Source organism: Juglans microcarpa x Juglans regia, chromosome 5D, assembly GCF_004785595.1.
Source record: "Juglans microcarpa x Juglans regia isolate MS1-56 chromosome 5D, Jm3101_v1.0, whole genome shotgun sequence".
Classification (NCBI taxonomy): Eukaryota; Viridiplantae; Streptophyta; class Magnoliopsida; order Fagales; family Juglandaceae; genus Juglans; species Juglans microcarpa x Juglans regia.
The window spans coordinates 9,226,327-9,241,123 of record NC_054602.1 but is presented as its reverse complement, the minus strand read 5'-3'; the positions used below and the strand labels follow the sequence as shown (position 1 = coordinate 9,241,123).

General features: G+C 35.9%; 3 protein-coding genes across 3 annotated transcripts; 2 read left to right on the top strand and 1 right to left on the bottom strand.

Annotated features, from left to right (window-relative positions):
- Positions 1–2,233: 2,233 nt before the first annotated feature.
- LOC121266291 (non-specific lipid-transfer protein 2-like) lies at positions 2,234–2,979 on the top strand. Its single transcript, XM_041170072.1, has 2 exons — positions 2,234–2,698; positions 2,797–2,979. Exons 1-2 carry the CDS (start codon positions 2,325–2,327, stop codon positions 2,804–2,806), a joined length of 384 nt encoding a protein of 127 aa, XP_041026006.1. The 5' UTR covers positions 2,234–2,324; the 3' UTR covers positions 2,807–2,979.
- Positions 2,980–3,834: 855 nt separating this feature from the next.
- Positions 3,835–6,559, bottom strand: LOC121264014. Its single transcript, XM_041167042.1, has 4 exons — positions 5,698–6,559; positions 4,757–5,206; positions 4,306–4,609; positions 3,835–4,183 (listed from the first exon to the last, which is right to left on the bottom strand). The coding sequence occupies exons 1-4, from the start codon at positions 6,100–6,102 to the stop codon at positions 4,047–4,049; spliced, it is 1,296 nt and encodes a 431-aa protein (XP_041022976.1). The 5' UTR covers positions 6,103–6,559; the 3' UTR covers positions 3,835–4,046.
- A 3,858-nt stretch (positions 6,560–10,417) lies between these two features.
- Positions 10,418–14,277, top strand: LOC121265605 (ubiquinol oxidase 4, chloroplastic/chromoplastic). The gene is made up of 9 exons (XM_041169286.1): positions 10,418–10,734; positions 11,014–11,200; positions 11,764–11,857; positions 12,207–12,322; positions 12,807–12,915; positions 13,057–13,125; positions 13,269–13,340; positions 13,429–13,476; positions 13,871–14,277. The coding sequence occupies exons 1-9, from the start codon at positions 10,583–10,585 to the stop codon at positions 14,092–14,094; spliced, it is 1,071 nt and encodes a 356-aa protein (XP_041025220.1). The 5' UTR covers positions 10,418–10,582; the 3' UTR covers positions 14,095–14,277.
- Positions 14,278–14,797: the final 520 nt, after the last annotated feature.

Here is a 14,797-nt window from a genome sequence, read left to right as displayed (position 1 = left end):
AATTTGAAGTGTAGTTGACATCTCATGGTCTAACAAATAGTATCACAATTTGATCTCGAGAATTCTTTGCAAGGGAAATGGGGGGGGTATAGACGCCAAAATGATAAACATCATGTGTATGAATGAGTATATGTACAGTACAATAAATTAATACATTTTCTGATGCCAAAATATGAATAACAGATCTTGATTTTGGCCATCTCTTGTATGCATCAGTTCAAGTATATCATTGAGTTATGTATTATGTTCACAAATAGCTAGCTTATTAATTTATTATTTCAGTCATTTCGATCGAGTTTGTTCACTAGCTACTTAATTTTAAATAAATCAATTATTTATATTATGTCTTATTGTTTTATCTACTAATTTTGAGGATTTTTTTTTTTTTTTTGTAAATATCTTTATATAATTTATATATTCATATATCAAGAGTTATATATATATAAATATATATATATATATATATATATTCATTGCAGATGTCAATGAAGCTCCTGAGTCAGTACTACTTTGTATTTCAAGACAAAAATTTTATCAAGAGTTGAATAAAATAAACAGCCAAGTAATCACACCTGAGGTAGATGTAATAGAGCAATACAGTACTAACTCAGCAGTACTGACTCAGGTAGAAATGGCTTGGTACTCAATCTGGTTTGTTTTCATGAAGACTAAGGGTACGTTTGGATGTTGAAGTGAGTTGAGTTGAGTTAATAAAATATTATTAGAATATTATTTATTATTATTATTATTATTGTTTTGATATTTGAAAAAGTTAAATTATTTGTTATATTTTGTGTTGGGATTTGAAAAGTTGTAATAATGAGTTGAGATGAGCTGTGTTTCCAAACGAAGCCTAACTCTAAACTTTAAAAATTTTGAAAACCTATCATCTCATCATTACAACTTTCTCAAATTCCTACATAAAATAAAATAAACAATTCAACTTTTTTAAATTTCAAAATAAAAATAATATTAAAAAATATATTCTAATAATATTTTATTTAACTTTTTAACTTTAATTTCAATACATCTCTTTTTATCTCTGAAAACAAACGAGATAAGTATTTTAAGACAAGAATCTCCTATAAAATTACAATAAGCTGTCACGGATCTCCTCAAGTCTCAAATTAAGCAACCAGCCCAATCTAAATCTTGAAATTCCTTAAGATGCAAGGATGAGGAAAAAGAGAAGAAAATCCAATGACCTGGAGCAATCTATATAAACTGGGGCAGCCAATAAATATGCAACTATGAGATGTAGCTTTCTGACCTTGTTCATAAATTGACTATGACGTTAATAGAGAAAGTAATGTCTGTGTCTAGTATTGTCAGAGAAACTGACATATATGATATCTTGTGATATAATAAGAGTATTACGCATCTTTATTATGATATTATCTAATCAAATTTAATGGAAAGAGGGATATAGATGCCACTTTTATAAATAGGCGTACGAGTAGCAATAAGTAAATATACTTCATTACGCCAAATTATGAACAATTGATCTTGATTTTGGCCATCTTATGTATGAATAAATATATTAGATTTCTTTAAAGTTTATATATAGATATATATTTTTGTTCATTGCGTCAGGTTTGGTTAGTGAGAAGTGTTGAAAGTTGTGAATAGTAATGAAAAAATAATAATAAAATATTAAATAATAGTGAAAAGTAATGAATAGTAGTAAAAAGTTGTTCAATTTAAATCGCTAGAATTGGCAAATGCACGTATCTTCATAATCAAAACCTTGAAAATGGAAGCTAACAACTAAACCTTTAGGCTTCGTTTGGTTACCAAACTCACCTCAACTCATCTCAACTCATCATTACAACTTTTTCAAATCCCAATACAAAATATAATAAACAATTCAATTTTTTCAAATTTCAAAATAATAATAATATTAAAAAATAATATTCTAATAATATTTTATCATCACAACTCAACTCAACTCAACTCACTTCAACATCCACATTATTCTTGACACCAAGTGTTTAACTACAGTTCAATGCAGGTGTGTGACAACCATAATTGTTGTATAAAAGATAATGTATTTTACTTAATGTTTTAAAATTAGTATTGGGGAACAGTTAATAGGACAATACTCAATTAACCTCATGTATCAGAATTGGAAAGTACACACTACATGCTTTCATAAATATAATTGAAAAGCTTAAAAAAGGAGGTTGAAAATCTACACCTTTTCTCCTAAAAAAGAAGTGTTTTAACTCGGTTCAATGGTTTCCTTGAGCTCACTTGTGGCACACCCTTATAAATTGAGGTTTCTTCTATACACTCTAAAGCAAACTCATTCATTTCTGTAGCAGATGATCAGGAAGAAAGTCCATTGTGTCAAGAAAATGAGGGGTTTGTCTGCGTTGGCTTTTGGGCTGGTGATTTTGACCTTGATCAGTGCATGCCATTCAGAGGCCATAACATGCCCCGAGGTCACACTGACTTTGCTGCCCTGTCGGCCGTTCTTGGTGGGTACTCGCCCTGACTTTCCAGGATTCTCCTGCTGTCTCGGTGTTCAAAGACTTAACGGCGAGGCTTCCATGACCAATACCCGCAAGGCTCTTTGTCAATGTTTTAAGAAGGCTGCTTCAGGATTTCATGTTGATGTCGACAAAGCTAAACAGCTTCCCCAGCTTTGCAATGTCAATAATCCTGTACCCATTGACCCCAACGTGGACTGCAACAAGTAATCTCTCTCTCTCTCTCTCTCTCTCCCCTCTTGGTGAAAGAACATATTTTCTGTGTATTCCCTGCACTGATGTGTTCTTCTTTGGTATTGTGCAGATTTCAATGATCCCACAAGAGGTTTTGGATGCCAATAAAATAAAGTCATAAACTTGAGGATGGAATTACAGTAACGAAATATATTGTGTGATGCAAGGATTATATGTAGCAGATCTTGTTGTTTGCCATTTTATGCTTGTTTTTCACAATAATATCAGGAGATCCAAGAAGAGTTCAGTTTTTCTTTTTTAGGTTTGACTGTGCTTAATTCTTTTCACAAGGAACAATAATTGCATAACCAAACAAAGTTCAAATAATAATATAATGTTGGTACTTGCTCCAAGAATCAAGCCAAACCCGGAATAGAATGATCTTGGCGACATGCTAAATAACAAAAAGTTGTGAATTGAAAGAACAGAAATCAGGGAAAACTCTTTGCGTCCCCAGAAATCAGAGAAAAACTATGACAAGATTAAACATGTTCAAATAAAAGGCTGTCACAAATCCGATCAAAATCAAAATTAAATCAAAATCATTACCGAAAAAGAGATGAAATTTTTAAAATGCAAATATCTTAAATATCGATTTCAATGGGAAAACAACAAATCTAGGGTCTAAAACGACACCCAACATGCATAGTATGGTGATCACACATGCACACCGAAAAGAACTTTTAAAATTTAAAATTTTACGTGTGATTCTAATATTCATAGTCAAAATTATAACCAAATTCAATCATATGTGCTATATAGTCCAAGTCGAGTCAGTTTCTACCAATACTTGTCATATAATTTGAGCTGCTCTTCCTTTATAAGGTACTCAAATGTCACCACTTCTAGATTTGATAGCTCAACATTTTCTGATCTTCTTCTCTTATCGGTATAGCACCAAACTAGTCTTAAAAAGGTGCACTTGGCTATGCGATCCACAACTGAATCCCAATGAATCCGCTCATTTATCGAGCATGGGTAGAGCACAATGAAGTAGTTGTTGATCAGTTCTCTCAGCCAAGGTTTTTGTCTTTTTCTTTTGGGACATGCAGAGATAATTCCGTGATGGAGTACTGCAAAATGAAATTGGGCCTTGGGGAAGGAATGCCAATAACAATAATGTTTCGGAGCTTGATTCCTTTCTTCACTCTTGTTACATGCATGAAGAGCAAACAATGTGTGCGCTAAGTTACAGAATTTACATTTCTAATGAATATAATTGTAGGATTCATGTAACTATGCATACAAATCTGTCCGCCCATCTCTGTCTCTTTCTCTACTCTCTCCTAAAAGACTAGAATAAGAAGAAAGAAAAGAAAATTAAGATATACCGACTGTCTTGTTGAGCAGCCAGAGTAGAAGAGCTAGTTGAATAACGAAAATGGAGTGGAGCCATGTTCTGTCCAGCATGAACCCAAACACTGTGATTCCTGCTTTATTGTTCTCCAAATATGTCACTGCAACGCGTGTCAAGAATCACCATGCATATATATGAGTTTGTGAGAGTGCACACGCTTAATTACATGTGAATTAAGAATAATTTTTGCTACATTTGAGTGATGAAAATTTGACCACTCACCTAGAGCTTGCCTTTTCTGGAATGAAATTGTATGCGCAAAGATTGGCACCAACTTGGTGTTGTCTAGATCATCATCTCCATCCCCTTCTTCATCATCTGATTCCCAGACAGTACCCATACGAAATACTTGAGCGGAAGTGATCTGAGCTCTTGGAGTCTCACCATCCGTGTTATCGAAAGAGTTTATTGTGGCACAGACATGCCACTTTGCAGCAAGACTTGTAATGGAATGTGCTCTGTGTGTGATCTTTATTGCACTGCGCAGGCATATGAAAAGCCCAGTCACCAGGCTAATTGAGCATATCTGCAACATTATAAGAAGATTTAAATTCCTACACACAAATACTCGTCGGTGTGGAAGTGTTTTTATCATTGAGACATCTCGGGGTTGAAGTGTAGAATCAAAGTTTTAATTTAACTGCTCTGATACTATGTTAAAGTAAATGCTTACTGCAAGTTCTCCAGCCTTGAAGATATTGAGCTTAGCACTGGACCGAATTGTCATGAGAAGAGAAATGAGCTGACTGGCCGTGACTAAAACTAGACACGACAAAATGAATGCTCGGAATCGATGGCTGATGATCCGAAGATTTCTTCTGATTCCGAGGTGTTCCAGTAAGATTGATTCCACCTCAGTTTCTTTCTGGAAAGTTTGAGCGAAGTCTTCTAGTCTGAGTATTTGAAGATAGCAAATAAGTCGGAAGAGAAAGCAGACGAGGAAGAAAACTGACGTCCGATAAAGCCATGAACACAGCTCCAATGTGCATAAAATAGTGTCACTAAGGTAGATGTTACCATAATAGGGAAGCTCTGTAGCTCCCGAGACATACCACCAAACTTTGTAGGCACTAACGGCACCAAAACAGGGGAGGATAAAAACCAACAGGAGCTTCATTGACCTCTGCAAGAATAACGAATTTCATCGATCCTTAAACTAGACCAGCCGGATTGAGTTCATAGTTTGCTAGAAAACCAAGACAGAAATGCTAAAATGTCCTGTTTTTTAGGAGTTGAGTTTAGCATTCTATTTTGTGTTGCTCATCTCTATGTATTAACGGAACCTACTATTATCCGTCTTACACTCCTGGTTCTCGTGAAACTAGGTTGAAAAGGTAGTTATTTGTGTTGAGGTTTAATGTAACATAGAAAACTAAGTTGTCGCCGTGTTGCCATGTTTCCAAGAAAAATGGAGAGAAAGCAGGAAAATCTACTGGATTTGACTTGGAACAAAATTACAGAATCAAAGACGTCCTAAAATTTACTAGATTTGAATTGGAAAATCTAATTGTTGTTTTTTGAGCAATATTCTAAAAAATTGACTCAAACCATGCTTCGCAATCAAACACCATTATTGGGTATATATTTAGAAGAAGAAGAAGAAGAAAACAACACCTGGAGCTGCTCTGCATACCCATGTTGGACTTTGTCACTGGCATCGCCTAATTTATCAAGGAAGAGAAACCTTCTGAGACCAAATTTACGAGCCCAACGAGTGAGGCAGACGAAGGAGAGCGTGGCGAATATAGAAAGAGATATCTGTACCACAGAGTGATAAGGCCGGGTATGGTCATCGTCGCAGCTAGAACACGAGAGGGCAAAGTTGGATAAAAGTGGTACTCCAAAGGAGAAGAGAAAGAAGATAGACCATGAGAGCCCAGATCTCCAGATATTGGATTGGTCCAGACACACCCATTTCAGGCACAATCTAAAGCTCCTCAATTCAACCACTCCTTCCTTGTCCGAGTAGCCGGAGACTTGTGGGCTTCTTGAATAGATTATTTCCCTTTCATCTTCCATAGCTTTGGAAACCTTTCCAAAGTCGGAACCAAAAACTCGGAGGAACACATATACAGAAGGAGGAGGCGATTTTGAGGTGGGAATCAGAGATCAAAGCTAACTGCTTGCTAAGAGAAAGTGAGAAATGGTCGTTGTTGTTCAACTCCCTGTCTCTCAAAACAAGCAAAATCAAGGTGGCAAGATGTGCATGATCTGCCATGTGTACACTTTACTGCCATTAATAAACAGCTTTCTTCTGCACACTTGGAGACAACCTGCGTAACCAATTGTCTCTTTTAACTAGTGTTCTGTTTCAGCAAAATCCCCGTGAAAAAGGCCTCGAGTGTGTTGGAAGATAGACGCTCGGTCCGGATCGCGTGAACGCAAAAGAGGCATTTGCGGCGGAGGGAGTCGTACGTGGTTGCTGACCGGACATAGATAATGATTGGATAGCGAGCTACAGTTTCCGGCGTGAGCGCGCAAGGCTGGCAACTGAGCTGTAAACCTACTATGGAGGTCAATGCGAAATGTGATACGTGGAAGGGAGTGATAGATTGCGCGTGATTGAGAACGGGGTCGGTGCCTTTTTTATCGTTGCAGCTGTAACAGCGGCTTGAGCGTGACTGAAATATACTATTCAGCGTCTTCGACGTTCCTAACTGGCGCTCGAACCACCTATAGTCGGTAAAACCCACTAAACGGGTCAGCGTTGGGCTAGCTTGAGCTCATTACAGCCCAAATTTGGGCCTCATTTCATCGGGCTTGTCCGTCTCACACACGGACTGGGCATTATGATTAAATTTATATGATAGAAATGGTATTTACGGTTCTAAATACGCAACTCTCATATGTTCTTTTTTTAAAAAAATAAGTAGATACAAAATTTATATAAAAAAAATTAATTTTTTAATAATAGATTTTGTTTTTTTTTAAATATGGCACAAGACTTCTCTACTTTAAGATTGTATATAGTATTACTTTGTATATTATTGCGTTGGGTTTGAATTGTACAAAGATCTAATAAAATTTGAATTATATGGAAATTAATCTTGACATGATATAAAAAATGAATCTTTGTGCAAATTTGAAGCAAGGTGCTTGAAAAAAAATTATAATATATTAAAATTAAAACGAGAAAGAAATCAAGAGAGAGAGCATTGTCCCTTAGTTCTTCACTTTAAACATAGTGGAAAAATAATTGTAAGTTTTATCATTTTATGTCTTAGTTACACACTCAACATATATATGTAGGAGTCTCCTAGCATTTGCTGAGGAGGAATTTTGCCTTGGGCAAGGAGTGGCTCCTAGTTTTCACTGAGGAGGTGTTTTTCTTCAACTTTTCTTTTTTCTATTATTGCACTAATGATAGAAGTGGCAGAAGAGATCATTGAGAAGTGGGGTAACCTCAAACTCACTGAAGCAAAACAAATTGAAGTGACAATGGAACTGTCTGCTGAGGATGTCATTATAAGGCGAGGGAAGCAATGCCTCATTTGTCTTATAGTTTCTGAAAAAATCATTAACAAAGAAGCTTTCAAGACTACCATGTTGAGTATCTGGAAACCTCATGGACAAGTGATATTTAGAGATGTTGGGCCCAATCTATTCCTTATAGAGTTCCAGAAACAATAGGATTTATATAAAGTTGAATGAGGTAGGCCATGGTTATTTGATCGATTTCCTTCCTGTATTAATATATTTGATGGTTGTTACTCTCCAAATGATATCATGTTTAATAAGGAATATATGTGAATTCAATTACACAATATTCCTTTTGGTGGGATGTCATGAGTTATTGGAGATCAGATTGGGAAAGCTATTGGTGAAGTGGTGGAAATAGATGTCGATGGATAAGGGATTGGCTAGGGGCCTTATCTCAGAGTCAAGGTTGGTATTGACATTTCAAAACCTTTAATGAGAGGAATACATCTAAATTTTCATGATAACAAGCTATGGATATCTTTTAAATATGAAAGACTTCCAATTTTCTATTTTAGATGTGGCATGATCAAACATGGGAGTAATGAATGTGTTAAGGAGTCCAATGCAAGATCCTTGCATTTTAGTGATAATACTCAATATGGGGAATAGTTGAGAGCAACTACCACAAAACCTGGAGTGAGTGATAAATAGCAAAAGAGAGAAGATAGATCTTGCTCAGATTTACAGCATGCAAATCAACAAGTTTAAGATGATGATGTGGAAGGTTCTCAAACTTCTTTTGGTAAGGAATCAATTTCATCTAAGGAAAGGGCTTATATTCAGGAAACTCCCAAAATGGCAGTGCAGGGCAAAATTACTTAAGGAGGGTCTAATATGGAAGATAGGAAATGGAAGACAAGTTAGAATATGGAAAGACAAATGGATTCCTAAGCCCCATTCTTTGATGATCTAGTCACCTATTTCGAATGCTAATGAAGATGCTAAGGTTTTTGAGCTCATTGGCACTGATATGAACAGGTGGAATATGAGTAAGTTGAACTATGTTTTTTCCTCTCGAGATGCTGAACTAATTCAAAGTATTTCACTTTGTATTGGGAGAAGAGAGGATAGTCTAGTGTGGCACTATACAAAGGATGTCACTTTTTCTATTAAAAGTGCCTATCATTTACATAGAGATATCAAACCTAGATGTCAAGGGAGTTGTTCTGATGACAAGAGAGAAGAATTTGTTTGGAAATCAATTTGGAAGCTGAAAGTTCCAAATGCAACCAAGATGTTCATATGGAGAGCCTGTCAAGATGCACTACCGACCCTTTCCAATCTTTGCAAAAGGAAAATTGTGGAGAATGAATTCTACCTTATCTGCAAAATACATCCAGAATCAGTGGGTCATGCTATTTGGAGTTGTGGTGGAGCTCGAGATGTATGGTGCCAAGGTAGTAAGAAAATTCAAAAGATGACTCTTCAAAGTGAGTCTTTTTCTGGAAATTTGGAGCAAACTTTGTAATACTCTCCAACAAGAGGAACTAGAGGAAACAACAATAGCAGCAAGGTTGATATGGTTTAGAAGAAATGACTTTGTTCATAGAAAGCATTTCAAACATCATAATTCCATCATCAACAAAGCAAAAGATGATTGACAAGCTTTAAAAAATGCTTAGAATCACAAAAAGCCTCATCAACAGAACATTGGAAAAATCTATTAGAAATGGACTAAGCCTCCTTATAAGTATTACAAAGCCAACTGTGATGCTACAATTGATAAGGAGAAGGGAAAGATTTGCATAGGTATGACCATTCGGGATGGAGAAGGTAAGGTGATAGGTTCTCTTAGTGCTCCCAGAAGTCTATATGCTAATCCTCAGGTGGCTAAATCTTATGCTGTAATGGTTGCTACAAATTTCTGTAAAGAAATGAGGATTAGATCACTTATATTGGAAGGAGATGCTTTACAAGTAGTGAATAATTTTTCAGTAAAAAATCTAGATTGGAGCCGGGCAAGTTGGTTAATTGAGGATACCAAAACTTTGCTAGATTCTTATGTCTTTTGGTTAGTTGTCCATAAAAGAAGAGAAGCTAATTAGGTTGCTCGGGAAGCATTATCTCTACACAAGGATGTCATAGGATTGGAAGAAATTCCAATATGTATTCAGTCAATTGTATCTCTTGAAATGTAGTAAAACTTGTTGAGCAATCAAATTTTATCATTTTATAAAAAAAAAAAAAAAAAACATATATACGTAATATTGCTCTTAATTAAATAAGGAATATTATGAGAAAATCTATTTATACATCTTATTTTTTTCAAATCAATATATTACTGAACGTCAATTATGCTAAAAAAATAATTAATTTTTAATTTTTTTAAAATTATAATAGCATGATATTAACAAACCACTCATATGTAGCAGATTCATGCTCTTAATCCCAATTCAATTATTTCTTTGTGCTTCAAGAAGTTCAAGTTTTGCATATGAATTGATTGGGTAATATAATTACTCATCAGTTGGCAAGACATGCATGGGTTGTCAATGATATTGAGATATGGTGGAATTTTTGTCCTTTTGTAGGTAAGTTATTTGGCTTGATAAGATCAATATTTATAATAACTCTATTTAATTTCAATAAATAATTTTCTGGTTATAAAAAAGATATATATTTCGTTGTGTGGACTGTGGATATGGTCTCAAAAATTGATTGGCCCTCTGAACGACAGCGAGGATTTAAGAATGAAAAAATCTATTTATTATTTATTTATTATTTTATAATATAGTGTTAGATGATAAATTTATAAGTAAAATATAATTAAATAATTTAATATTATATTATAAGATGACGAGAGGATTACGAGAATTAAAATGACCAATCACATTACGCTCTGGAATATGCGCCAAGCCAAGCCCCCCTCTTACCAAAGCGCAAAAACGACAAGCTCCTCCCAACGAGAGAAAAATCCCATGTCTTCTTCCTCGGCGGTTGACACTTCCCCTTTAATACAACTTCGATTTGGGTTTTGCCTTTGCATTTCCTCTACCAACTCTGCGGGAACGACCGGAAGATGATGGCGACGACTTTATCCCCGGCAGCATTTGCAATCTCGGCCTTGTCCTCTTCGCCGTTAAAAGCGAAGCGACATAATAATTCGGCTTCCTTTTACTCGCAAACCCCTTTCCGTTACAATCCCCTTTCTGCACGTCCATCGATTCCCAGGTATGTCACTCTTGATTCTTGGTCTTCCTCTCGGTCCAATTGAGGAAAGTTTGTTGTACTCCGTGTGACTCTGTGGCCTGATAAATCCCAGTTTCTGGTCTTGAGGTTTTCCTTATATTGGAACTGGGAGTTTTAACAGTTATATCAAACGCATCTGAGCTTCATTAACTTGATAAATATGTCTATCATCTTTATTGATTTTTGGAGAGGAGAAATTCGGATTAGTGGTTAATCAATTTCCAACGGAAAAATATATTTTTTTCATGTATGATTTGATAGGAAGGCGAGTTGGGTCCGAGCGACTGTTTTGCAAGATCAAGAGGAGAAGGTGGTAGTGGAGGAGTCATTCCCGGCGAAGACTTCTGCTGATGATGGGGGAAAAGGAGGTGGTAATGAACCACCAGAAAGTTCATCGCTGGAGAGCTGGGTTATCAAGTTGGAACAATCTGTGAATATCTTTCTCACGGTATGGCTTATCACCTCTCTCTGTCGAGGTGAAGGTAGATGATGCAACATTGATGTGGTGAATTGAAATACTATGTTACTGAGTTCTAGTTTTATTTTTGTTTAGTTTTCTTCTGATAATGACTCGTTCTATTTGAATACCTTTGAAAATTATTTTAAAAGAGCGTATATTCCTTGTTATTTGGATGATCGATGGGTGTCTATGCATATTATGATAGAAAGACACAAAGCAAGTGTTCTGTTTTAAACTTCTTTTTCCCTTATGACTCATGCGTATGAGGTTCAGATGGAGAATATATTGCAAGTAACGGGGTATAATATATGTACGCTTACGCATATTTAAATTTTCAATAATATCAAAGCTGCCCCAACCATACCTTTGGGTCAAGATATGGGAAAATTGAGGAGTTCTTTTAATTGTTTTAATTGGAAGTTCTTTTCAATTTTTAACTCCTATATTATGCTTTTCTTGCTTTATAAGAGTTGTTGAAGTATCTAAGGATCTTCTGCCACCATTTTAGAGGTTCATACCTCTTTGTAATTTAACTCTACCCATGATTCCAGGATTCTGTGATTAAGGTACTTGATACCTTGTACCATGATCGACATTATGCAAGGTTCTTCGTACTGGAAACTATTGCAAGGGTTCCTTATTTTGGTGAGTGTTAGCGTTTGTTTCCACTCAATTTTGTGAATCCTCTAAATGGGAATTTATGGCCAATGTTAGGAACTCTTTTCAAGCTTGAAAAATAGGTCCCTACATTCCTGGAGATTGTTCTAGATACCCTTTGAGTTTAGCATATATGTATGTTCTAATAAATATGTCAACAGGGAGCAAGGCTAATTAATTATACCCACATCTTTCTTAATTCGATCTTCATCTACTTGAAAAGCACAATACGCCTGAAAGGGACTTTCTCATGCAGCTGTATTGTGGACTGCTGTGATTGCCATCTCTGAATCCTGACTTGTGTTTTTTTGTGTTTTTTTTTCTTTTTTCACACCAGCCTTTATATCTGTTCTACACTTGTATGAGAGTTTTGGTTGGTGGAGAAAAGCAGATTACTTGAAAGTGCATTTTGCTGAGAGCTGGAATGAGATGCACCACTTGCTTATTATGGAAGTAAGATCTTTCTTCAAAATTTCTTTTGTACTTCATTTTTCTATGGTTTTATATAAAAAAAAAAAAAAATTAGGATCACTACTAACTGAGCTGCTTCAAGCTAAGTTTTCGAGTGAGCACTCTACTCAATTATAACTCGAGCCACAAGCCAACTTTTGACACCCATTGCAGCTAGACAAGCCGAGCTCGAACAAATACCAAAAACTCAACTCGAGTTCGATCTCTTGAGGAATACAGTCAAGTGGAGTTTGAGCGCCCTCTACTCGCTTAAACTTGACCCATTTACACCCTTAATTGTAGGAGACAAAAGAAGAGTACCTATGAGACACGATGAAGGCTCTCTCTATTCTTCATGTTTCTTCTCTTCAATTCATTTACACATGGCCAACTATGTTGAACATATAGGTGCCAAAAGATTCTGAACCTTTAAAATTACTTGCATAACTTGCTTGATATTTCGAGGGTTATGGAAATATCTATGCAGGAATTGGGGGGAAATGCTTGGTGGGTTGACCGGTTTCTTGCTCAGCATATTGCAGTTGCATATTATTTCATGACAGTGTTTATGTATGCATTAAGCCCAAGAATGGCATGTAAGTACATGTACTTTGCTTTTATGGTATAACAATTTCTTGCCTTCTATATTTCCCTTCATCTTGGCATCTGCATATGCTCAGGTGAAGTTATCCTGAATAATTTCTGATTTCCGTATACTGGTTTCATCACAAGTGCAGATCACTTTTCTGAATGCGTAGAAAATCATGCATATGAAACATACGACAAATTTATCAAGGCCCAAGGAGGTGTGTTTGAGTGTTTTAATGTTGATATTTTCACGACTACTTGGGAAGCCAATGGATTTTATTAGACCCACTGCTTGCCAGTGTATTTCATCTTACTTTTAAATACAACTTCCAGCCATGCTGATGGTGTCTGTTTCTTTTAGAGGAGCTGAAAACATCACCTGCACCTGAGGTTGCTGTAAAATACTACACTGGAGGTGACTTGTACTTGTTTGGTAAGTTTTTCATTTTGCAAGCTCTTGTTCATTCTCCATTTTCTCCTAAGATGCTACCTACTATGACATTTACTTTGCATTCACGCAGATGAATTCCAAACATCCAGGGTTCCCAATACTCGAAGGCCTAAAATAGGTAAGATTCAAAATATAAAATTGTTTCATGGTCCATAATTCAATATGATATATTACCTACCCAAGATGTTTGCCAGTACCTAGAAATGAAAGCTCAAATTTTGCTGCTATGCTGAATTTTGGAAGATATTAGCTTTTCACCTACACCCTTCTGCTGTAATTGAGTTGGAATGCAAAGGTTGGGTTCAATTACCCTTCCAATTGATGTGAGGCAGCTTTGCATCGCATCTCTCTCTCTCTCTCTCTCTTCCCGATTAGTGGCGTTAGTTTCTCTTATGCAGCTTCCAACTTCCAAGAGTTGTTATTCTTAAGATCACCATATAATTTGAAGGTGAAAGTATTACTGATCGGAACAAATATTTTGCTTCTGTTAAATTCTTGATCCTTTTCTGCAGAAAATTTGTACGATGTGTTCGTAAACATTAGAGATGATGAAGCTGAACATTGTAAGACGATGAAGGCCTGTCAGACTCATGGGAACCTTCGATCCCCTCACTCGTATGCAGAGGATGCCTCTGAAGATGACTCTGCCTGCGTCCCTCCTCAAACAGATTGTCAAGGCATTGTAGATGGTATAAAGAAATCCGTCACATCACCTCCAGTAAAGCAGGATATATGAAATAGATACAAACGGTAAATTAGCTAGAATCCAAGATTAGGGAAAGAAATTGTATACAAAATCAATATAGATGGCATAGATGATGTCTTTGGTTGTTCAAGGATTTTCCTTTTTGTTTACTTATTATTTTCCCTGTTTCAGACGGTATTCACTAATGTCAAAACATATTGCAAAAAGTTGACAGCTCATGGCATTACATTTTATTTTGGTGGTTACCACACTCAGCCAGGTCCATTCGGCTTCAAATTCAACATATGCAGGATTTCTAAAAAGATAAATGATTTACTTCAAAAAGAATAAATAAATGATCGTAAAAGTTTTAAATAGACAAATTCTGCTTTATAAAAAAATAGATTTTACCTCAAAAAAAATTATTTTTTATTAATGATATTTACTTTTTTATAAAATGGCTACTTATCTATTTAAGATTTATATCTAGAATTACTCGATCAGTCAATCATTCTCATTTTTTCATCTTAATAATTGTGTCGTTGTGTCTGGGTTGTGAGGGCTCTCAGCCACATGGATAGTTCAATGTGCTCATCAACTCCTGATCCTGAGATGTGGATCATCCAAGGCACATTAGCATGGCGTACTTCTCCTGTTCGAACCGGGGTTTGAAACCAAATTTCTCCTCAAGAGGATAGATGGGGCGCAATTCACAGGGTTCAACAAGCAATTGATATTTCACGATCAAGGGTGT